This window comes from Rhea pennata, chromosome 13 (assembly GCF_028389875.1).
Source record: "Rhea pennata isolate bPtePen1 chromosome 13, bPtePen1.pri, whole genome shotgun sequence".
Taxonomy (NCBI): domain Eukaryota; kingdom Metazoa; phylum Chordata; class Aves; order Rheiformes; family Rheidae; genus Rhea; species Rhea pennata.
Window position 1 is genome coordinate 24,457,302 of NC_084675.1, and position 25,062 is coordinate 24,482,363.

Sequence of the window (25,062 nt, forward strand, 5' to 3'; positions counted from 1 at the left end):
TCAGTGTATGCATGAAATGCCTTGTAATGTTAAATGCACTGATGTCAACATGAGCCACATTATTGTTGAGATCATTTTAAATGATGCTATATACAGAGTTATACTTTCTCATTAATTCTGTTTTAAATATAAAATTTTTAAGTCTCTTTGGAGTGGGAGTTGCTCCTCACTTACTTAGCTACCATGATTTCCTCAAAGCATGAACTGGTGCATAGTTGGGTAGGTGACTCACTGTGCTAATCATGTGCTGCTTACATAAAGTCATTTCACCTCAGGCCTTTCCTAGATTCCAGCGGCTTTATAATTTCCTTTGACTTTTTTGTCCTTTACCATTTTTCTCTCTGTGTTTCTCCTGACAAAGTCCAGCTGATTCACAGATGTGGCATCGTTTTTAGGCTGTGCAGACTCTGTTTATGTGGTAGGGGTGCTAGTTCACCTGTCAGCCTGTCCAACAGCTTCCCTTTTGAAGCCTCTCTACGTACTCCTCGAATAGAAAGCAAAATAGCAAATCTCTTTGTACGACTGTTTCCTTCTTTTTCCCTTTCCCTTTTCTACACAGTATTCTGATAACATTTTTTCTTCCTTTTACGTAATCTAAATTTGAGCAAACTTCAGATAAGACCTTCCACATTCTCACATTGTTTCCTCTAAACTCCCATGTGTTTAACGCTTACGCATTTTTTTTCTTCTCATTCGGATATATCTTGATATCTCCTTGTACAAATGGCTGGCTTGAGTGCCATACAGTCAGCCCATTTTGTCTTCCCTCTTTACCTCTAAGCCCCTGCCCTGTCTTTTCTGGTCCACTTTTTGGTCTGTTGTCTCCAGTCCTTTCTGCTCCATCAAGGCAATCTTATTTCATAGTCCTTTTCAATTTGCTGTATAGGAAGGACAAGGATCAGTCTTTACTTAGCCTTTCCTTCATCTACTCTTGAGCCCTGTCAAACATAGGGGCCACACAGGGCTCTACTGGGGCCAGTTAGAGCTTTGTGCAGTAGTAGTATAGCGATTATGATGGTCTTCTGTTTTCTTCTTTTTTGTGTGTGATCTTGCTTCTCCTGCTTTTTGTGCCTTCCTTTCTCTTTCCTTTTTCATTTCTTTCTGGAGGATCAGTGCAGGCACTGTTAAATTGGAATAGGTTGAGAGTCCATTGGGGCAGAACTTTGATGCTGGCTTTCTGAACGGCCAAGTTTGGGAATTTGTGATCTAAGAGGCTAAGCGTAGCATTTGGTTTATTAGCTTTCAACTAAGGCAGGAAGAAGATTTTTGGTTGGGTTAATCTACTGCTTCACCAAGAACTAGATAGCATTCTGTTGTGCTTTCCTACTTTCTTTCTTCTATTCTGATAAGCTTTAAGATCTCCATCTGTTGTGCCTTACTTAAATCTTGGATGGTCTCCTTAGCTAGATTATCTGAAATATTGCCAGTTACTCTTTTGTGTGTGTGTGTGTATGTATGTGTATCATATATAATTCATATGTATAAAAAAATATAAAAAATACACATATGCATACATATATACATATATAACTTCTTACCTACTCCTTCTCTTACATTGTTTAATGGTAGTATTTTGAAATTACTGGTACATAAATCCGTCCTTTTCTGTTACTGCAACCAGTCTGCTACTTTATTCAGATCCATTTACTGTCTGCCTCTCATTTTCTGCATCAATTTCATGTTTTCTGTGCTCACTGTAAAAGGAATGATGGCAAACCTTTGACTTGTGTCAAGGGCTAGTGTTATGCCATTGCTAGTCTGAATTGTTACGTAAAAACCCCTGTAGTATTAATATTCTTTGCAGAATGCTTAGTGGAAATAATGGCAAAGGAGTTCTTTTGATTTGTTGAGTATTTTACCTGCCGGTAGAGCCATGCCTTGTTCATTGCGTAAGAAAATAAAAGCCTCCTTTTGTCATATAGTCGCTCAGTAGAGTCAGCTGGCATTGTTTTTTATGTGATGTTTGGCTGGCTGCTCATTCCTCTGTCGTGTGGGAGCATAAATGAGACTTTGTAGTGCAAACCTGGCCTGAGTTTCTTGCCAGGCTTGTTACACGGATGGCTGATCCTCTCATCTTTTCTCTTCAGTTTTAGTCAGGAGCCATCACAATTTAGATTGTGCTTTTCTTCTCCTTCCCATTCAGTCTGCATTGTTGGTGATTCGGTTCCAGTGACAATGGAAGGGGATGGGCTGTTGTACAGAGGAGCATGTGGCCTTGTGTTGCTGAGAGAAAGACAATTAAGGACTTTTAAATGACTTTAAGGTTTAAGTATCTAGATTAAAGCATAGAAACTTCTTTTGGCTTTCTTGTTTAAGAATTTTGCATGTGTTCACTTCTAAAAACAGAAGGCTTTCTCCAGGTGATGGCTAGATATTTCCTACTGGAGTGATTGTGAATAACTGTGTGGAAATGGGAGCCTGGTTAGAGTACCTCTATGGGATGGTCAAATTGAGGACCATCATGAGAAGATTTTTTGTTGTTGTTTTTGAGAAGGAGCTGCTTCAGAGAAATAAAAACATTTGTTTGCGGCCTCACTTATTAGTGTTTTGTAAACGTTGCAGGTAACCAGGCTGGTGTAGTTGGACTGGATGCATTTATGAACTGTAAGTGAAAGTGCTGTAAAGTGCTATGTCTGCCCTATGAGCATCATCCAGTAATTCTAGCACATCTGTTGCTCCCACTTGAGTCAGACTGCATCTCTTAGATGTTGAACCTTGATGCAAGGGCTTCAACTGATGAAAGATCTACCATGACCTTATGTAAATTCTTGCAGTAATCAAACCTCCATATTCTTAAAAAGATGCCCCTTCTTTCCAATCTGAATGTTTTAATTTCATCTTCTGGCCTCTTATTATGAACTTGCCTAGGCTGTTCTGCTAAATTAGAGTCTGTAACTTACATGAAGTGATTTGTTGAGAGCATATATAGAATTATGGTGGTTTAACTTAAGCAGGATTTCTCTCTTTCTTAAGCAGTCATTTCTATGACTTCTGGATTATAATTTCTCCCTAAAATAAGGTGCTTTTGTACTTTAAGGGTGCTGTGTGCTGTACAAATTGTGCAATAAACAGTCTTAGAAGACTCCATTTTTACTACTGTGACGAACAAAATAAATAGGCAATCAACATTTTTTTTTTATATGTCTTACTGTAATTTTCTAATGCCTTTTAAATTTTTGTTTCTTTTTTAACTTTGTACACCAAACAATTTCTGAGGTTGTTTTACTGCTGCAGAGATTTTTAAGGCCAGAGGGAGCTTTTGTCCTTCAATATGTGACTCATTAATTTTTGTACAAGACTAATTTTTGGTCAAATGCCTTCACTTCTGTCAACATTTTTCCATATGTAATAAGTCTGTAATCTCAAATGTGCATAATGGGTTGAATGTAAATGAATATGGGATTAAAAGTACGGTTTGTCTGTTGCTTGGAAGTGTGGAATTGGTGTGCAGTAGTGTATTGCTTTTCTGCACAGGCTGCCATGTTTGTGGAAAGAATAATTTCTATCTTGTACGTGGCTGAACACGCAAATCTTCAAGTATAATGATGATTCATATAATGCTTTTGTTCATGAATGGTGATACCTTTAAGAACAAAATTTTGCATCTCTGGATCAACTCTCATGGCTCTGGCACACAACTCTCAGAACCACCTGACCTCCATTATACATACTGTAAGGTACAGACAAGGCAGACATAGTAAAGGGAGATGTAAAAGGAATGTAGACAGACAGACCTAGATAGGCTGGAGACTATAGGATTGCACTGGACTTTGCCTGGGACAGCACACAAGTGTTCACTTCTGGGGAGGGAAGAAAAAAAAATCACTGGCAGATGCTGAGAAACTTAATAGCACAACCAAAGCTGAGACATCGTATCACGTGAGGCTAGGCAGATGTAATGTGCTTTGAATTTGAAAGCATTTTTCCTATGTTTGTATTGAAAATTTCTCTAAAGCCCAAGGCAGAAGTTGAACATGAATTAAATAAATCTGTTTGATTGGGGCAGGTCTGCAAAGTTTTTTAAAACACAGACTCCTAAAAGGCTGCAGTCGCATGTGCTTTTGTAGCTGCTGCTGAGTTGTCCGTCCTCATTTCCTGCTAGAAATGTGTTCCTCTGCTGTTTGCTCTAGCAGCTCCCTAACTGAGGTCTATCAGGATAAACTAGGTTAGAGAGATCTCGTATGTTTTTTTAGTTAAATTGGGTCAGACTGCCGGATATGAATTGAAAAGCCGTTGCTTTGCCAACAGATTCAGGAAGAAGAGCAATGTTTAGCAAAGATGAAATGAAGAGCATTTAGGGATCAGAGTCTTTCTCTTGGCTCAGTGGCAGAGAGAACATACATCTATGCCTGTGTCCACAGCAGATATGAGGAAGAATATTCCCCTAAGAAAACAGCTTCTTCACCTTTAACAAGACTGAGCCAGTCTAAAATGTTGCGTTGAATGGTTCCTTTTTGAGCTTTGACTGTCTCCCATGTGACCCAAGAAATAAATTAGCTATTTTTGAAGATGTTAACAGCATCTTGTATTGTCTATTCTATGATAACAAATATGAATCATTAGATGCACTTACAGAGAAGAAGGGCGGAGTCAAAATCTTAAACTTGTTGGCAGTGCCTTAAGTGCAAGAAGGGTGCTAGCACAAGAGAGTTTCTTCCCAAAGGTTAAATATTACATTGTCCATGTATATAATCATGCCTCTTGTACCTCAGGGAGTGGTCTTGAGGTGGGGGAGGAGTTGATGATCTGTACTGTGTCTTGGAAGTACACGTAGGAATACCTGGGAGAGGAGTAGCTTGCCTATGTTACAGAGATTTAAGGAAGCTGGTTGGTCCACAACCCTTCTTGGAACGGTGCTGTTTCCTGAATGTTGCATAGGCAGACATTTGCTGGTCTTCTGCATCTTCAGGGGTGCTCCTAAACCATGATCCACCATTGATAATGTAATTCTGTGACTGACACACTGAGCAAGTGGAGAGTTGCAGTGGGCCTTTCCATGGAACTTTTTTGAGCAGTGCTTAGTTTCAGAGTTTAATGTGAAAAAATGATAAAGAAAGCAAAATAGATTAGCTGTGACAACAGGGCAGGCAGATTCGTAAGAGTATATAAGTCTCCATGTACTGCAGTGGTGTGGATGGGTTCTTTCCTCCTGCGCTTTCTGAGCCTAAGGTCTGTAGGACAGATAACATCTCATAGTTTGTTATGCAAGTCACAGTGTTCCAGAAATATATTTATAATGGAATGCTGAATGTATGAAATACAGCTTGTGATGATCTGCTGTGTCTAAGCATTGGCCTTCTTGGCATCTGGACTTTGTATTTTCTTTATGAAATCCTTGTGATGGTTTTGCTTGTTTTGAGTTAGTGGGGGAAAGGTAGGGAGCAGGGCTGCCTTTAGGCATGAAAGTCTGCTCTGGAACTTTGTGCACTGTGTGGTCCTCAGACTCTTTAGATTAGGGGCCCTGAAACAGTTCAGTTCTTCCTCTTTCTTGTTTTTGATTCATGTTCATCTGCTCCTATTGGGTCAAATGTATAAATGTTACAGGTTTCATGTGGCTGACTGACTGGAAGAGGGAGAAGGAGGAGGATGGGAAACGACAGCAAGGAAAGGAACAATGTCTTGACAAAATTGTTTTGGTGTTCCTTGTGCTATCTCTCTCTCTCTCTTGTGTTTCAGTGATAATCTTGACTTGAATTTCCCTATTTTGAAAAACAGTGGTATAATGCACTCAGCAGACTGGCCATCAGTTCTGCTGAGACTGTAGGGAGCAAATGCTGCATAAAGGAGAAGAGCAGAGCATGGAAACTGCTGTCTCTCTCATGCTTTAGGAAGAAGATGAAAATATTTTCTTCTTGCCTCTCATTTCTTTCTGTCGCACTTACCATTTATTTTGGGTTGGAAAAGAAAAACTGTTCTCTTCATGCGGGTCCCTTTCCCAAAACATAGCCACATCCACTCAGTTCAAAGTACCCCTCTTTAGCCACCTTTTCTGCTTTGCTTTTACGTCTTTTGCTATCATGGAAGTGTTCTGTAACATACTGGCATAAAGTTACACACTGTCACTTTTATTGCTGAGAAGTACGTATGAGGCATGGCAGATGAGTTGTGTTTTATTTACTTCCTTTATAGAGACTGTTGACAATGTTGAGAAACACTCCTTTAGGGTCTGGACATCTCCAGTTTCCTTAGAAGTGAAGGAGGGTTTTACTTAGTAACACAGAAGAGCACATGGAAAATCATGCATGCATCAGCATTATTAAATTAAATGTGTTTGGCTTTTTTTTCCCCCCATTTTGTGACATTTACATCCAATAGGATAATAGAAATCTGTTCATTGTTGTGTATTTTGTGTCAGGATGAAGACCTTAGAAACCTATTGCGACTACAAGGAAGCTGCAATAAATTATCAAGAAGCCTGGGAAGTGCTGCGTAGCCAAGCCCTGCAGGGCTGGGTCAAGAATGCCAAGGAATACCTGCAGTTCACGTGAAAATATGAGGCTGTATAAATTCAGTAATAAGCCCTGATGCAAAGCAGATACCTCTGCCGTTCAAGAGACAGGAAAGATTGTGCTCTAGTTTCTGTGCCGTAAGGAGAGAGGAGTGAAAAGGAAAGCAGTTTAAAGAAGCCCTTATTTTGGTTGATTTGAACCCCCCTTTTTTATGAGATATAAAAAAGAATCATTGCAGACCTAGAATTTTGAGCTGCACAAAGCAATATCTCACCATTAGAAAGGAAGCAGTGGTGTGCCATCCTCTCTTATCTGAGTATATGATCTATCACTTGTAGTCCACTGTAATGGGAGTAGTGTCAGCTGAAATTGCTATGAAACAAAGTCAGTCACTGTAAAACTCTAGTGCTGTTTTTTTTCTCCCCCTCTTCATAACTTTCTGATTGGCTTTATGTGTTGCTGGGACAACCCTAATATATAGTAAGCTGTACTTCTATAACTCTTGGCTCTTTTTGCTTGGTGCCTGGAAAAATTTTTTGTTTCCCCTAGTCTCTAACTGGAAATATTAGTTTTGTTCAAAGATATTTTTTCTTTTTCATGTGAATGTGTATTTCTAGAAGTAGTCAAAGAGAAGTAAAAGAGTGATGGGAAGAAGACTGTGTCAAACTGTACAGTTTATAGCACATGCTGCATCTCTCTTTTCAGAACCTTGCCAGATACCCCTTTAACTGCTGTGCTTCCGTGGATGGGAAAGAAACCTCCTAAATTAGTTGGTTCAGTCCTATAAAATTGCAGGCAAACATTTACCTACTTTTCAGTGATTCAAGTACCAGTTCCTCCCAGTGATAAATGGTTAATGAGAAGCAGAGAAGTCTTAGACATTTACCTCACTGTTTCCTGGCAAGTATTCATTAATAGCCTGGCAAAGGTGAAGATGATTTGGGGGGATTGGAAATTGTCCTTGGCAGTCTTTGCTTTTCTGCTTTATTGCAAAATAACATCTATATGGCAAAACAGTCCAAAACTGCTAGCTGGGGGAAAGCAGTGCGTGATCCTCCTTACGCTTCCTGTCCCAATTAATTGCCTTCCAAGAGCAATTTCAGCACTATGTAGTTGCTAGTGAATGCATTTCCTTTTTGTACTTGTGCTACTGCAACCTAATATTCACAAAATACTTGGGCAAAGCAATGGGAGGATGAAAGAAGTAATAACTTCTGAATTTAAGAATTCTTTAGTGATTTGAGTTTCGTGTTCTTTGCTATTTCACTGCTGTTCTGGTTTTGAAAAATGGGTATGGCATTTCTCATAACAACCTCTAGAGTGCATCTGTTGAGCTGCATATGGGACTGGACAGGTGGTAGGAGAGATCAGATTGCAGTCTGAGAATTGGTTACCACAAATCCTTTTGCTTCACACTCGGGTTGACTTTTCAAATTCGAGGAGATAAGGTTGAAGGAATAACAAAACTTCAGTTTTCTGTATGTAAGCCTATCCACTAAAATCCAGCATTGACATCCAGAAAGACCAGTTAACTTGGGAAAGGAGCAGACATTCCATGTCTCTGTATGTAGAGGGCAGGGGAATATGGAGAATGACAACTTGCTCGAGTCGTCATAAGCCAAAAGTCAAGCCAAATGCCATTGCAGATGGGTTACTAGGTGAACTGCAGAAAAGCAACCGATAGAAATGATAGCAGTTACTGGAACTGAGGAAATAGCACTCCAAGGGCAGAGTTGTTGTAGCGTAGTTATAGAGCTAACCAGTAAATTTCCAGGCTCCTGAAATTACTTCTGTCGTCCTCTGAAATCTTGCAGAAACCATACCTGAACATACATACTTTCCCTTTGTTAATCATCAAGGTCTGTAGTGAACTGGCAGAGCAGACTGGATTGTTCCAATTTCTTATCCAGTCTTTCTGCTGGATCCAGTGAGATATCCAGTAACCTATATTAAAATGGGTTACCTACATAAGGGTAGTTCTGTAATCTTGGTATCAGAGTGGCTTTCAGATGAGCAGTTAGATGATGTTAATTCTTTTAACTCTTTCCTAACATTTGAACCTGGCTATCGAGAGGAATTGTTCCTGGAAAGACTTTCCTATGCATTTGTAAAATACTCATTAACTGTAGATGGCTGTTTTCTGCTACTTGTCAGATTTAAAAGCAGCTTTAGAGGCGCTGACTACTAATATTAAGCTCACTGTTTGGGTGGAGTTGAGGGCATGTTTCAGCCTAGAGATAGTCACTGAATCACAAAGAAAGGGAAGGAGTTAAAGCAACATTTGAAATATTCATTCACTAAGCTTGCAGGATCTTACTTGCTGGCATTTCTGAGATTGAAAATAGCAGTGTTTAAATGCTGCATCTGATTAATTCCAAAATGTCAGGAAATGCTGTAGCCACTACTGAGAAACATCTCTGAAAATCAGAACAGAAAAAATGCAGAGGTAACCTCTGCTTTTGGAAGAGGTAGCAAACTAAACTTCTGTCATTGTCTGTAGATCTTTGGAAGAATTGCTTCTGGAAGGCAGCACTTGATGTGTTCCAAGTTTGTATGACCTTACTCTTCCATCCTGGAATAGCTCATGCACTGAAAAGCAGGGATGGATAAAGTGTGGGGAGGACAACAGAATGCAGAGACCCTGCCACAGGAAAGCAGATTGGGGACTGAAGTGCCCACAGTTTATGGTTCATGGGGATAACCAAATAGTTGTCACTGGGAACAGCAAAACAGATGAGGACACGAGGATTCTTCAGGCATGTGTAAATTGTTCTATAGAGTGTATTTGTATTGCTCAGGTGGGTCTTTGACTTTCTTAAAAATAGTATGGGCACTGGCAGTCCCTGTTTGCCAGAACAAAGAAAACTGTAATCCTTAATTTAAATGGGATGCCTTTAACAGTTTCACTGCTAGAGTAACCATTCCATTCTCAGTCATAGTAAGAGGACAGGGCAGACAGGCTTTTTTGTCTTTAGGGAAGTCAGAACTAGAGCATAGAAACAACTAGTTTTGTCCAGGTCCAGAAGTAAATGATCAGCAATTAGAGTTTGAAAGTACAGTTTCATGAGACAACATGCTAGCACTCCGACCGCCTCTGAAAAAGCAAGGTTCTAATCTTAGCACCATGCTTCTACTCCTTAGCTAATGCTGGCTGGAGATTCAAAGTAAATTGAAGAGAATTCAAATTACTGCTTCTTGCAGAAAACCAAACTATTACCCCCAAAGAAGATAGCTTCTCACTAGGAATTAAATCAGCCATCAGCCCAGCAAGCACTAGGGCAACAGAAGAGCCAGGACTGTGCTGCCGAGAGCAGAAATGGGAGAAGTCAGGCTTGCTTTTTGCAGTGACAAACTAACAGAGATTTACGAAACCACGCCTGGAGGAAATGTTTGAGGTACAAGCATGAAAATGAACAGCGAATTACTTCTGGGAAGCTGCTGTTGGCAGGGAGGAAAGAAAGGTGTTACAGTAATATTGGGAACCAAATGCAGCTGAAATGCTTAACAGTTCTTTGCCTCAAAGCGTAACCATCCTGAATATCTGAAACTGTCATTATATAAAGGGGCTGTGGCAGCAGTGCTACAGACAGAGGCAAGACAGTTTTTGAGGAAAGACTGTCTAAATTCAGGTAGTATTTGCTTATTTATGCAGGAGATTTCAACTTCAGAGTAGGGGATGTAAAAGTATTAGTGTAGGAATTGTTTTGTATTTACTCCATCTTAGTTCAGTGTATAGATTGAAATGCCTTCCCAGTCTTGAAGAGTTAACAGAAAGTAAACGTGATCATATGGGCACCAGATGAATTAGACAAGTTACTTTTAATCATTTTATAAGACTGACTGTGCAGAAGGGGGCAATTCAAATGAAAATCTCTTGATCTGTTTTGTTTGTATTTGTAGATGCAAAATAAAGTTACTGCTTCAGAATCTTTACATCTGCCTTCTCTGGAATTACTTGTGAACCTGGGCTGCTAAAATCTAAACCAATGAAACAGTTTAGCAGTACTTACTCTTTTTTTTTTTCAGAGGCTGATGAAGGGAATTCAAAAGTCATTTCAGGCACACCGTTAGGAAAAAAAAATTAATCTTACCTGCTTTTGGTTAGATATATCTGTGTCCTAATATATAATTAGCTTTATCTTGCAGTTATAAAGATTAAAGTTTCATTTTTTTACTATCTTGTTAGTAGCTAGCAAAAAATATGACTTGCTACCATAGACAAATTGCAAAGTTTTGGGTAAAGAGAACAACATTTTTCAGTAACGAAAGATACTAAAAATCACATTTGAAACCATTTTCTTCCTTCTGAATCAGAAATTCTGTTCGGAGGAAGCACTAATACTAAATCCATGGAAAAAGGGGGATGGAAGTAATCCATAATGGAAATGGTGACAATGTTTACTAAAGTACTGCTATACATTGCAGTGCTATTCAGAATCATGAAAAGCTTACAGAAATCGACGACCCATTCTCACAGATGTAGTAAGCATGTGCAGTGCACTTATTGCAACCAACCTCAATAATAAAGTAGTGTCAACATTTCACAAGCTCCTATATTCTTAGTAAAAGTAGTATTGTGGACTTCTCATGAAAGTGCCTGTGCATAAGACCTGCCAAATACATTTTTAGATATAAGGTGACTTAATGGGAGTTTCAGTTAGTATGAATCTGATTTAAGCTCGAGAATAATAAACTTCCACCCTGACTGGAAGCATTTTTTAAAAATACAACTCATTTACACTATATAGAGCAAAAATGTTTGTTTGAAGAAATCTGAAGTCTTAATAGTGATTCCTTGCTGGCTTACCATGGTCAAAGAAACGCTACTTTTCCAACCCTGTCTTGTCCTTCCCGTAAGAGCACGAACTCCTGTACTGTGTAATTAAATGCTTTTTTTTCCCCTTCCAGTCTCACAGTTCAGAGCTCAGAGCCACAAGTTTGCATCACTGCCTCTAAGCAAAGGTAGCTATATAGCACAGCAAGCCCCTTTGGAAAGAAATTGAGAGCCTCGTGAATAACCGTGCTTCTGGTTTTTTTGCAAAGCCTCTTTACTTTTGCTGTGTTCGCACATGCATTGGCAATAATGCTTGTAAACTGGAGGGGATGATCTTTTAAAGACAAAAACTTGACTTTATCTGGTATGCATCATTTCTAATTCTAGTTCATTTCTCAACTATCTGAGTAAATCTGTTCTTTAGTTATGTAATGTCCTTACACTGCTTGCAGAGTTTTTACTTGGAAGGGACGTGTATGTTTTTATAACTACAGGTAACACAACTACTGTTTTCTTTTTCTGAAAGAGCTGCTCGTGCAATTCTCTTAATGTGAACTCCTTACCAATTACTTCTTTCTGCCATAACTGATGTACAGATCATCTCTTACAATTCTCCAGCTGTCTGGTCCCCTATTTATACTATTCCCTCTCCTAGGTACCCTTTTCCTTTTATGCTATTTCTCTTGTCATCTAGGTCTTCCTTTCCAAAACCCATGGTGTTACTCTTCCGCTGAAAGCCCACAGGCTGCTCTTTTGATGAGACCTAGTAGGTCTTAAGCTATTGGTCTTGGTGTGCAGAGACAGGTCCTTGTTGATTTCTTGTATAGGCAACAGCATGATAAATGTTAACATCTGTATAGTGTCTAGTAAGGAAGATACACAACTTTATGACCAAAACGAAGGTAAAGAAAGGACATCATTGCCTGTTTGTGGGGAGGAATTTTTATTGTACTTTGTTTGTTAATGGAGAAAGAGGAAAATATTAGCTCAATTCAACATGATCAGCATCTTTCTACTACTTGGAATAATCTAGCAAAGCCAGTGTTCCCCTTACTAATTTAACATTTTCATTTTTGCTAAACTAACACCTCAACACAAAATCAGAATAAATGCATATTCCTCCTTTTCATCTTTTGGTAGCCCAATCACTTTGCTTTGTTATTTAATCAATGTCATTAAACATATACCCCAAAGGAGTGAGACTCTGGGGATCCACAGCCATGAGAAAAAAAAATGCACAACAAAATAAAATTGTTGATAATTTACCAGTCTAATAAAACAAGACCTATCAGTATATTAGGAAATAAATCCAGTTACAAATGCATGTATATAGAAGGAACATCTGTGGATGTCATAACAGAAAATGATCAGCTATTTACAAGATACACAGCAGGATGGTGTAGTAGCCAAGACCCAGGATTCAGAAACCAAATGTGTTCTCTCCGCTGTAGGCAACATACAAGAATCCATCTTCATCCTTCTCCTTCTCATAAAGTTGTCCCATAGTTAAGCTTGAAGAGAAGAAAAAATGAGAAACAGCTTGCTCTCCATTATATTCTTGTTTGTCTATTAGCTGAAGTTACCATTTTCACATTAGTATTGAAGGTTCAAGGCAGTAATTCTCCAGCATGTGAGAACTCATCATTAACACAGCAGATAAGACAATGTGCTCTTTCTTTTCTTGCTTGCCAGTAGCAGTTCTACAGTGCTATTAGACCATATTTAGGCTTTTCTAATACCCTTAATGCAAACAAAGCAGAAAAAAGACAATTCTTGCAAGTCCCTATTGTGTATCACACAATGAACAAAAATATTCCTAGCAGGGTCCTGCAGGTTACCTGAAGGGCCTGATATTGTTACATAGGAAAGGGTTAATAAGGATAATACTGTATCTAAGCTGTGTTACATTATTACATATTGTTTTTCAAATATTATTAAAGCAGCTTTTACATAGTAAGCTGTTGTATCCGCTTCTGCTATATTTTTCTGTATGTAGCAAGCAACCAGCAAAACTTATTCCTATGTAAAAACAACATTCAAAACTTCTTTCTATGCTCATTTTGCATTTGGTATTTATAGAAAAAATAAAAGATTAAAAAGGAACTAGTCTACAACATGATAATTTCTTTGTGAGGTGACAGAGGCTAGGTGTTCTTCAGAATAAATTATCATGTTTGCTTTTGAGCATTTAACTGTGCATCTTTTTCATTACATTAATAGTGTTTATTTGTTGGCATTGATGATGTAAATGATGTACTATTACTCAACCTAAGATATCGTAACTCCAGAGCTTACCCACTTGCCATGCAAGTAAGTCATAATATATCTTGCAATCATCTTTCCTTTCAGCTTAGCTTGAGAACTTAGATGTTTATCAAGCTCTTGAGAAAAACTACCAGAGTGAGATTAATATCTAACTGAACACCTTTTAAAATCACCAGATAAGCCTGAGAGGGGGGTTACTGTCCCTCAGATATGCACAAGGCTTGGTGAAATGGTTCTGAATACCAAGTGAACAGCCTCTCACCTGGATTGTGGGACAGTCTTGTCTACAAAGAGGAATATTGCTTTCTCAGAAGGCAGTTGAATCCTCTTCCTGATGATCCACATGAACTGGGCCACAGTGATGTCAGATGGAACTAAATACTTCCTCTTGTCAATATCAACAATCTGAGATCCTGAGACCTTCTCCACTATGACCTATAAAGCACAGGCATGAAGGTGAGGCTTTTCAGGATTGGTATAAACAGCCAATTTTGGTAAATCACTTACTGGTAAAGGCTTACAACACGGAGGGGAGGGGAAAGACAAAAAGGTGTCTAGACCAGAATTAAACAACAGCTAAGACTTGCTCAGAACTGTAGAACCTGAATTTACAGTTGCACTAAAACCTATATTCATACATATACTCAAAACTTCCAGCGTCTGAGGTTGATGCTAATGGAACATAAAGATGCAATATGCCTAATATGTCTAATATGACAGAAAGTGTACACATCTTCAACTTTTTGTATACCCATGATTTAAAATTACTGCATTTATATATGCCAGGACAGTAATACCCTGTTTTGTTAGAAAATAGCCATATTTAAACACAGAACTGCTAACTTTCAGAATGTTCTAAAGTCTGCATGTGTAGTGTCTTAAAATAGTGTATTCTGCAACAAGCACTAAGGTTAAGCTCTGAGGAAAAAAAAAAAAAAAAAGAGGAATCAGCATCCACTGCGATGTTCAGAAGCACAGGCATCTTTAAAACTTCAGGTTTAGGAGTGGCTTGTCTGCGCTACTTCCCTTAAACAGATTGCTGAATGGAGTCCAGGGTTTCTGTCTTCTCACTAACTCCTGTTAATAGTAACAAACTGAGGAGTGCATTTAACCATATTCCTTCCTTGCCCCATTCAGGTCTAGCGGAGTCACGGAAAATTCAACAAGACTGCAGCACTGATAACTGAGCAATGGCAGGTGAGCTGAGGAAATCAATTTTTTTGTACAGATACTGCTTATTGTCTTTGTCACTATCTCAACATTAAAGTCATTGCCTGAAATCTTTTGTTACATGGAGTTCTAGCCTGCAATTAGCATGCCTTATCCTCTTTCAAAATGTCATCCAACTAAATAAAATCCCCAAATACCAAGAAAAACAATCTTAATATAAACACTATCTTTACCCTTCACATTTAACTCTTCTTTGAACAATGTCCCAGGATGCCCCTAACAGATGACTGAAGAAACACTCTTCATATGGAGTATAGCAAAAAAGAAAAAAGAAAAAAGAAAGAAAAAAAGAAAAAAAAGAAAAAAGAAGAAAAAGAAAAAAAACATCAACACTAAAGCAAAAATCAGTATTCAGGTAGACCAGAGGGAGTAGCACCAGCTTAGTCTGCCATATGATCTGCTGCTTCACCTACTGTTCACAAGCCAGAGAGGCCAAAAGGGTGCCTCCATCTGTAGCATTTGACTATTTACTTTTTTTTCCCCCAGTCTTTTGCATTCATCCTTACAGCATAACATAGCATCACACAAAGTATAACTGTATATGAAAAACTATTGTCTTAGGTAGAGGCACATACATATCCTAGAAAATTCAGTGCAGTACTGAAGAAGCATGATATATCAGAATAGAGACAAAACTCTGACAAAGCTGTAGTGTGAACTGTGGTAGCATAATGCAAGGTTCTAGTATGCCATAAACTGCATGGTCATTTGTTCATAGTGCTGCCCTTGATTTGACCCATTCTGCCTGGGTTTGTATAATTCATCCTGCAAACATTATTGACCTCCCACAGCCAGTCAACATGCATTTCTGCTAGACTCTATAATGCAATACAGGAGAGACATGGAGCATGGCTCCAGTGCGCTCTGGAATACCACCTGGCCTGCCACTGATGTCAGCTGAACACTAGCTCATTAATGGAAACGTGCTGTGATGTGTCTTGTCTACATATCTCTGCAGGAACAATGTACGTATCTGCAATACATACAGCAATGTATGATTACAGACTCGGTTGTTTGGATGAAGTTACGTGATGACAGTAAAGCCATACAAACAAGGTGTAGGTTTTAGTTATACGTAAATGAGAGCCAGATGGTACTCCTACATACCCACCCTGGCCCTAGAAGCCATAAGAAAATGAAAAAAACTACCACCCATCCTTATGCTGCCAGACTACAGGAACTTGCCCCCTCCCCCCCCCCCCCCGCCTTTGTCTACACCAGGAGAGTTTGGGAAAAGAAAACATGTAGGGACCCAAGCAGAGATGCCTAGTGAAGATGATGCTTACAGCATCATGAGTCTTTTATATGCCATTTTGGAAAAAAAAAAAGGAAAAGACTGCCTATATCACTATTTTATGGTATCTGCAAAATCAGTTTTGCAGGAACATACTGATTCTGTTTTCAGTGGAGACCAGAATTTTTTTTAACATGAATAATACTGAATATTCATAACTGCTCTCTAAGGCACATGATTTGTTCTTCCATGTTATTGCTGTCATGCTATGATTCACTGGATACTATTCTTTGTTTTGTGTTATGCTGCCCTGACATTAGAGTATCTTACTTTATACATTATAAAATTAAGTAATTGGCTAAAGGAAGGAAACAAAACCACATAAAAAAACTAACAAGAATGGGAGAAAGGAGAATTAAATACTGCTTGTAGAAAGGACCTGATGCTCATCACCCCACACAGGCTAGGCCTTGAAGGAAAAAAAAATGTAGCATGTGTAGGAAGGTAGGGCTGACAAGAGGTTCCGGTAGTTCTATTGCTTAGCTCTGCATTCCTCATTGCTGCAGCATACAGGTAACGCTCAAGTATATTTACAAAATACGCTATCTTATGATCTGGAGAGGATTCTCCTTATCTTTTCTTCAGTTTCCAGCAGCTCTGCCTATAGAAATACAGAAAGAGAGCATACTAGCTGCCCATTGTAATTTAATATGGTTGAATTTAGTAAAGAACACCAACAGCATCCTGAAAGGAATAGTCAAACCTTAACAACTGATAAATACTAATCATAATCCACGAGGCATTTTAGCTTCATGATGCAGAAACTGTCACAATTGGGAGTCTCAAGGCTGCTGGTGAACTGCTTTAGTAAAACTTACAGATGCCTTTAACCCTTGTGCCACTTGATCCCCAGGCAAATTTAAAATAGCAGTGCTTAGGGAGCATGAATTTCTTCCAGCTCCCATTTTATTAATTTTAATGGTCCAGGCCAGAACAGCAGCAGGCTGTTCATAGGCTATTTCAGTGCATCTCAAGATGTTTGAGCCACAAAACCATCTTGAAATCCAGGTAGCCAGATACAGCTAAGAACTGTTAGCTGCGACAGTTTGACCTATGTCACCCTGGATGGAGACTATAATCTGGAAAGCAGAAAACAGGCATTAAGTCTGAAAACACTTTTGATTATTCAATGACAAACTATATTTGGTAACAACTATTTTGTAAAAGATAGGTTGCTCAAATTGAAGCATCAAGCAAAAAAATGTTTATCTCCCCAGACAGAGCATCACACTGCAGTTGAGGATTTAATTCTTCTAGCCATTCATATGTTTTGTCCATTCCTGATATACTACCATGTCATTCTGACTCACACTACTAGTTCCCATGTCTCTCCTTTAAAGTTACGAAAAATATTCTGGAAATGGACAAATAGATACCTGTGAAGATGTACAGTTATTAGCATGCGACATGTATGAACTAGCCTGTAGGTGCAGAGGTAGTTAGCCAAGGAGAGAAAGGGAAGGATGGAATCAACTTGCCAGACTGCAATTGGAGAAGATGCTGCTGCTGCTGTCACTGAGCTAGGTCCAACTCAACAGTAGAGAAAGGCAAATGACAAGATAAGGTTAAAGGTTCTTCTCTGGACTGTTCTGTCTATTAGATTATTTATTTACCAAGAGATCAGATAGGAGTGGCACTAACTGGCATGTGGTCAGATGGGATGTGGGAAATTTTACTCACAAGCAGGTAAGTTGAGAACATGGACGTGTTGCTAGTTGTTACACAAGGTTGTGAAGTGCGAATGACCGAGGTTGTGAATGTTTCAATGACCGAAACATGATAAAAGGGGTTGTGTAGTGAAAAAGAGAAGTCGTTCGCTAATTAGAAGGTAGGCAGGTAGGTATGTATTGCAGAAAAGAGGGTCACCACTTGCATGGCTCTTCAAGCAACAGGGCTTGCATGAGGGGAGTTCACCAAGATAAAACTGTTTAAAAGCATGGAACACACGAAGTAAAATCACCTGCCTCATGTAGCCATGACAGTGGATTGTAAAGACACAAAGAGTTTATGATCTTGCTTGGGCTCAGACACAGAGTCTTCAAGCAGCTCAAGGCACAGGATCCTTGCTGAGACATAGCTAGTGTTAGAAGAAACCAAGACATTGATAAACGATAAATACGCCTGGAAAGAGTTCAGGAAGTCAGGTACTTGTTTACTTGCCAATACCCACTGGAGCAGAGGGAATGTTGGATTACTTAGGTACATCTGGGGACACTTTAAACAGCTAAGGATACAGGAGGGAGGATGAATTTACTTGGTGGGATCTGGTCAAAGAAGAGGGAGCAGGATGTAAACAGCTTATCCACTCTTGTGTCTAAGTCCAGGGACGAGGCTGTCTTGGTTACTCACCGGGACACGATCAGGGTATTTGGCTCGGATTTTTGCCGACTCGATGCATCTGTGCTCTGTGAACAAAACTCGCAATTAGTCACTGCACGGTAACAGTAGGGCCGGCATTCTAGGCAGAGTGGGCAGCGCCTGCCGGGATGGGCGCCGCTGGGGCACAGGGCCATCTTCCCCTAGAGAGGTCCCCGGCTGCTCGAAGAGGCCATCTGCGGGCACTGCACCGCCTGTCGCAGGGTCCGCCCGGGTCACGACGAGCGGGCTCAGGGAGCCGGCCGGGGCCTAGAGAGCCGTGAAGCCCCGGGCAGATGGCGGCTCAGGGCCGCCGGCAGGCAGCGGTTAGCCCGGGCCCGCTCTTACCCAGCGCATGGTCCTCCTTGAACATCCACTTCATGACGGGGCTGGGCTGGGCGGGAGCGGGGCCGGCGACGGCGGCGGGGCCCCTGCGCGGGCGGGCGGCGGCTCGTGCCGGGCCTGTCACAACAACAACAACAACAGCGGCCACGGCTCGGCAGGCGGGATTTCCGGCTCGCCGGTTCCCTAGCAACCACTCGAAACGCAGAGCTTCCGGCTTGGGGGCGGGGCGGAGGGGCCGCCGCACCCGCGCACACGGCCGCAGAGCGCGGGGCGGGGCTGCGCGGGGCCCCGCCCACGGCGGGCTCATGACGTCCTCGGCCCCGACGCGCGCGGTGCTTGCCGCTCCCTCCGGCCCGCCGCCAGGTAGCGGCGCTGCTCATTGGCTAGAGCGCTCGCCCCGCCCACGGCGCTCCGCGTCCCCATAGGCGCGCCGTGCCGCGCCGCCCCGCGCCGCCCGCGGCCGTTGCCGGGGTGAGGGCCATGGCGGGCGTGGAGCTCTTCTCGCACCCCGCGTTCCGCACGCGCTACCGCGCCGGGCTCTGCTCCGCCGCGGCGCTGGCGCTGCTGCTCATCGGGGTGCTCACCTACGTGCCGCCGCTGCTGCTGGCCTACCGGAGCCACGGTGAGCGCCGCTCGACCCCGCGCGCGGCGCGGCGCGGCGCGGCGCTGAGGCCTCGCGCTGTCTCTGCCCGCAGGTTTCTGGCTGAAGCAGAGCGCGTATCGGGAGCAGCCCGCCGTGCGGTTCCGCTACGAGGTGCTCTTCGTGGCCACCACTGGGCCCGAGCCGGGCGGCTTCTTGGCGTGGAGCACCTTCCCGGCATTCAACCGGCTGCAGGAGGAGCGGCTGCGCGTCCCGCTCCTGACGGTGGGCCTGGCCGGTCGGGCCCGGGGCGGAGCGGGCCTCAGAGGCGCCGGGAGGGCGGCGGTAGCGCTGCCGCTGGCCCCGCGTGTGCTGTCAGGCTCCTCTGAGCAGGCCTCGGGCCTCAGTGTACGAAGGGCAGTCGGACAGTCCAGTTTTACACCCTCCTTGCCCCATGATGCCTGGCATGAGCAGATCCATTTATTTTCCCCAATGTGTGTGTTTTAATACCTGTATAGCGTGTCGTGCTCTGAAGGTTGCAAGTTTGGCTATTAGCCCCTAGTTCTGAAGGAGGATATATGGCTAGATTCTGCCTTACACTCTTCAGCCTCTTTAGCCTGGAGAAGTGAAGACTGGGGGGGGGGGGGGAATCTTATCAATGTCTATAAGCACCTGAAGGGAGGGTGTCAAGGGGATGGGGACAAACTCTTTTCAGTTGCCTCATGTGACAGGACAAGAGGCAATGGGCAAAAACAACCACAGGAAGTTCTGCCTGAACATCAGGGGGAATTTCTTTGCTGTGACAGAGCACTGGAACAGGTTGCCCGGAGAGGTTGCGGAGTCTCTTCTCTGGAGATATTCAAGGTCTGCCTGGATGCAACTCTGTCTAACATGCTCTAGGTGGCCCTGCTTGAGCAGTTAGGTGGGACTAGATGATCTGCAGAGGTCCCTTCCAACCTCGTCAATTCTATGATCCTTCTGGGGTTCAACATGGGCAGCGTATTTGTCTGTGATACCTCTGCTATGTGAGCAAAAGGCTGAAGTTCTGGGCATTGTGTTGCTGAGTGCTACAGAAGCACGGCGAGTCTTGGCTCTCAACCAGGAATCTTGCAAAGCAACAGCCACACGGATGGTATTAAAGGCAACTTGTAATGGTGCTGTATTGTGCAGGCTGAAGGCAAGGGGCAGAATCATGACCATCAGTCACATGTTGCTAGAGGATGTAGTAGAAGATCCAGCACTAAAGCATACTTTGTGGCATGCAAAGGAGATCATCAGAATGGCATAGAGCAGAAGAGGCTCTGAAGAATCTGACAAGCTTTCCCTTTCTCGGGAGCATTTCAAGCATTGTATAACAAACTTAATAATGCAGACCTCTTGCTTGTCTCTAGTGCCCTGGTGTCTTTAAAGTCAAGCAGCTTTTCATTGTTTTCCTGAGTACGTAGCTTATTTGCTTTAAGGATTTTTAGTATGTTGTGGAAATCTGAGTATTGCATTTTTAAACAGTTTTGCTTTTCTCTTAAAAGGTAAGAGCGTCCGTTAAAGCTCCTATTGCTTCTTTTAGACTAGAGAAGAAGACAAAAATCAAGATGGTAAAATGGATCAATTATATTTTAAATTGGAGCTTCCTCTACAATCTACAGAACATGTAGTCGGTGTTCAGATGATTCTCGTCTTTTCCTACCAGCTTCATGTGAGCATTTTTTGTTTTATTTTTAGTGACACTTGAGCCCAGTGTAATATTCCAGTAGCAGTTATACAAAGGATAACTCTTACACATTTGAAATTGGTATGCAAAAGATTTAGTTTACTAACAAATACTTAATTTTCTTCCATATTGTCCAATAATAGAGTAGTTTAAGTCTTTGATAGTTTGGTTCTGTTTTATGTTTTGATGTGCTTTTTTTTTTTTTTTTTAAGTTGTGTGCTTTTGGGGGCTGTAGTGCAGCATAGACGTACAGATAGACAGAGATGTACAACAGTGTTTGAATGGGATGACGGCAGCATATCTCCAAGAATATTTTAGGAAGCAGAAGGGTGTGCATTTTTTGTGTACTGCTGTATACTTGACATTAACAGCCAGTTTTCTGAAATGGAGGGGCAAATATCACGGCAGTTTAAGACTGTTTTGTTCATTTAGCAATTCTTGAGCTAATAGTGATGATCTACCAAGTTCTTCTGTTTCTCATAGATGTGAGGGTGAAGAAGGTGTTGTAGGGAGCCTGGAAGATGCAGTTCTTGTCCAGCAGGGAGGCTGGAGGATGCAATAGCCACAGAAGAATTTTCTTTCTCTCAAGTGGCAATGAGAGTGTTGAAAACTTGGTTCCATTAATAGCTAAAGCAGTGGATGAAACACTAGTGTACAGAAACCCCATGGATGCATCTGAAAGGAGCAATATCGACAACAAAGTTTTGCTAGAAAGTTGAGGGTTAGTTTAGCCAACGTGCTTTAGCTCATTGCAGATGGACAATGTAATGCAGGCATACCTGTGTAAAATACATAGTGGTGTAAAATACATTCTTAAACCTCTGAGGCTCTGAGAAAAGACTGGGATAGACCTAATTTTATGCATGGAAGTCTTTGGTCAGTGATTAATATCATATGGAAAGTTCCAATACTCACATTGCCTTTGTTTTACAATAAATATTAAAATTTTCTTTTGAGTTGAGGTGTCAGTGAGGGCTGAGGAACTTCCTTGCTTGGCCCTTATTGCAGGGGAGGAATCCTTAGCTGGCTTTGAGAGTTGGGTTTTTTTGTTTTGTTTTTAAGTGTGTCTTTCCTAAATGTGTTTAATCATTTTGTTGCTTTTCACATGTTACGGCATGTCCAATCTCTTTGTCATTAGCCACGTTGTTGAACTTCAATGAATGACCTGTGGGATATTGTTTATAAAGTTGATTAACAACTAACATCACCTGCTTAAAATATATGTTAACATATATTAAATTAACATATATTTGATGCTCCCTTATCTAGAATAATGTGATGATCTGAAACTTGGGAATGTGTAAAATCAAATCTGTGCAGAAAATCTATAGATACAAAGGGATAGAAAAGTTTGTTTTCCTAAATTCTCTTCTCTCGTGTTCACTATTTCAGAGAATGTCAACATTTGTGATGCAGAGCATGGCTTTCCTTCAGTTTTTTTCTCCTCTACCAGGGTCTCACCTCTATGTGAATGGAGACCTGAAATTGAACCAGAGGCAATTACTTAACCATTGTGGACTGGATACCAGATACAATGTGAGAAAACTTTTTTCCCCTTCTCTTTCTAATTCCTCCTCTTTATTTTTGTAGCACCATAGATGACACTCTAATTACTTATGTCCAGAGCACAGAGTGGACCCTAGAACTTCTGAACTGATGCTTCCTTAGAAGATATTCTTCTGTTGAGATGTTCAGTCTGATGTTTACATGTATGTCTTTAAAGGCATGATTACTTTGCATAACAAGCTCAGTAGAATTGCTTTCTTGATGAGCAGACAAATAATGCAAGTATCTCCCTGTGGTAACAGGTGTCTGTGATCAATGGCACAAGTCCTTTTGCAAGTGACTATGATCTAACAAACATCATTGCAGCATATCAAGATAGAAACGGTAAGCTTGAATGTATAACTGTTAATTGCAGGACAGCAGTAGTCAGCATATTAGCAGCTGTTTTGTGAGGATTTGAGTTCTGTATTAGGAGTGAAAAAACCCTTGACCTGGATATTTTCTTTATTTATTTTAGTAACAACAGTCTTATCATATCCCAACCCTGTCTGGATGATTGGAAGAGCAGCAGATACACCATTTATCATTAATGCCACTATTCACTACCCAGTGGAAGTTATTTTATATCCTTTGTAAACTGTGACATAACTGGATAGCATTATGCAGTCCTTAAAACACAGGCCAAATGAACAAGACTATCCTTTCTTCTAAACTTATTACTAAACTCTTCCTTTATTAACTAACTACATACTGTAGTTTCAGAGTTGTCTGAATACCTGTTTGTCCCTCCGTTGCACGCACTTCCATAGCTATCCCTCTGTGTGCACCATCTGGATGGTTCTGCTTGAACAACTGCTTACTGCCTTTCTCTAGCAGGAGCATGTATTGCTTTTCAGCCCTGCTAAACTGGCCTTTAAGTCAATTAATTAGTAATTCAGAGTAAATATCCTCCGTAAGTCTGGTTTTGGTTGAGCACCTGCACCTGCAGTCCCAATCTGTCAAGGATGCCACTGACAAAGCGTGATATTACATTTTCTATCCTAAAACAAGTCATTCAAAATCTGTGTGTGAGGTAAGCTCAACAGCTATTACTCCCTGCATTGGCCCTGGCAAATCTGTTACACGCGCAGAAAGAGTGGAAATTTTTACTCCAATGTTAATTCTTTGTTCATTACATTCTTTACTCAGTTTCTCAAACAAAAAGAAGCCTATGTTTAGAAGAAACCATGTAGAGCACATCTCTTACCAGGTTTGCTTACCTGTCTACTTTTTGATGAGCCAGGGACAAAATAGATGCTTTCCACAGAACTAATTCAGGTGTTTTGAACAGATGTTTTGCTGCAACTTCTGTTGCATATTGCAATAAAAAGCTTTTTGAAGTTTCCATACCTCAAAGTCCTCAAAGTGTTTTCAGTTGGCACACAAACTGATGTCTAATCGATTCTGTTTTGCCTCAGTTCTTCTGTTTAGTTGCTGTGTGGTAGTATCGGAAGCTTCTCAATTAATGTTCCTTGACTTTCTTTAAATATCAGCCAGGATTTTGGGAAATGATTAAATTTGCCTGGATCCAATATGTCAGCATCCTACTTATCTTTGTCTGGGTGTTTGGTAGGATTAAAATATTTGTGTTCCAGAATCAGGTGTTGACTACAACTCCAATATCACCAGTTCTGCCAGAGTCTCCAGTATTGACCTACAAACAGCACCAGTCCTGAGGAAATGTTTGAAAAAAAATAAAGAAATGCAGTACAAAGATACATATCTGCTTTTATTCTTTATACACTTCGTATAAAGTTTTTATCTTAAGTAGTATATTCTGCATATTTTTGGTTCTTGCTTTGACAGTAATCCCCTCTCCTTTTTCTTTTCCTTATATCTATTCATCCATAAACTTCTATGGGAACACTGCTTTGGGACTGACGTTTTAAATATTTCGGAGAGTTAAAGAACAGCTGGTTACTTATTCCCACAAATAGGATTGTGTTTCAAAAACTTGTAGAAACAAATCAGACGTTGCTTTTGAATGATCTTAGTCTAGTTAAACCACAAAGACTGAAAATGTATGCTAACAATAGCAATATAAAGCATTTTTGCTGTCTTGTAAATAAATTAGCTGTTGAATTTAACAGACTGAGTTCTGTTGCCTGCTTGTATGTGCATTCATTTGCTCTGTGAAAGGAAAGAAGCCAGTGAGAAGGTGTGTTGGGGGGGGAATCAAGGATGAGATGGGATTAGAGCTACACTTCTCTAACTGGTGGCTATACATGCTTACCAATTTAGTTATTAAATTATCAAGGTTGATGTGAGAAACTGGCTTGTGTGTGATAGTATCTGGAAGAGTTAGGTAGTCATTTGTCATTGGTATTGTTATTGTAGCAGTGGACCATAACTGTGGATCCAGAATAATAAAACAGAAGCTTAGTGTTTGATTTTTTTTAACAACAACAATAAAACCACCTAACAAAAAAAATACCAGTGAAACTTTAGCATTTTGAAGCAAATGAAAAGTTACTTTCAGAATTTACATGACTTACAGTTCAGATTGAACAGATCAAA

General features: G+C 40.9%; 3 protein-coding genes across 9 annotated transcripts in view; 2 read left to right on the forward strand and 1 right to left on the reverse strand.

Annotated features, from left to right (window-relative positions):
• ADAT1 (adenosine deaminase tRNA specific 1) overlaps positions 1–14,768 on the forward strand; it is a 32,334-nt gene extending 17,566 nt beyond the window's left edge. For 5 of the 7 annotated variants that reach the window (XM_062586622.1, XM_062586618.1, XM_062586619.1 and 2 more), the window contains one exon: positions 6,356–10,382. In XM_062586622.1, the coding sequence (XP_062442606.1) occupies positions 6,356–6,488 (133 nt within the window). In that variant the 3' untranslated portion in view covers positions 6,489–10,382. Of the gene's footprint in view, positions 1–6,355; positions 10,383–13,664; positions 13,945–14,625 lie in introns of those variants that run through there. The other 2 variants (XR_009959811.1, XM_062586620.1) reach the window with 2 other exon arrangements.
• Positions 12,150–18,879, reverse strand: GABARAPL2 (GABA type A receptor associated protein like 2). Its single transcript, XM_062586626.1, has 4 exons — positions 18,716–18,879; positions 18,362–18,417; positions 13,751–13,923; positions 12,150–12,734 (listed from the first exon to the last, which is right to left on the reverse strand). The coding sequence occupies exons 1-4, from the start codon at positions 18,747–18,749 to the stop codon at positions 12,644–12,646; spliced, it is 354 nt and encodes a 117-aa protein (XP_062442610.1). The 5' UTR covers positions 18,750–18,879; the 3' UTR covers positions 12,150–12,643.
• A 296-nt stretch (positions 18,880–19,175) lies between these two features.
• TMEM231 (transmembrane protein 231) lies at positions 19,176–24,632 on the forward strand. Its single transcript, XM_062586674.1, has 7 exons — positions 19,176–19,334; positions 19,408–19,577; positions 20,857–20,985; positions 22,393–22,536; positions 22,809–22,890; positions 23,024–23,129; positions 24,032–24,632. The coding sequence occupies exons 1-7, from the start codon at positions 19,193–19,195 to the stop codon at positions 24,219–24,221; spliced, it is 963 nt and encodes a 320-aa protein (XP_062442658.1). The 5' UTR covers positions 19,176–19,192; the 3' UTR covers positions 24,222–24,632.
• Positions 24,633–25,062: the final 430 nt, after the last annotated feature.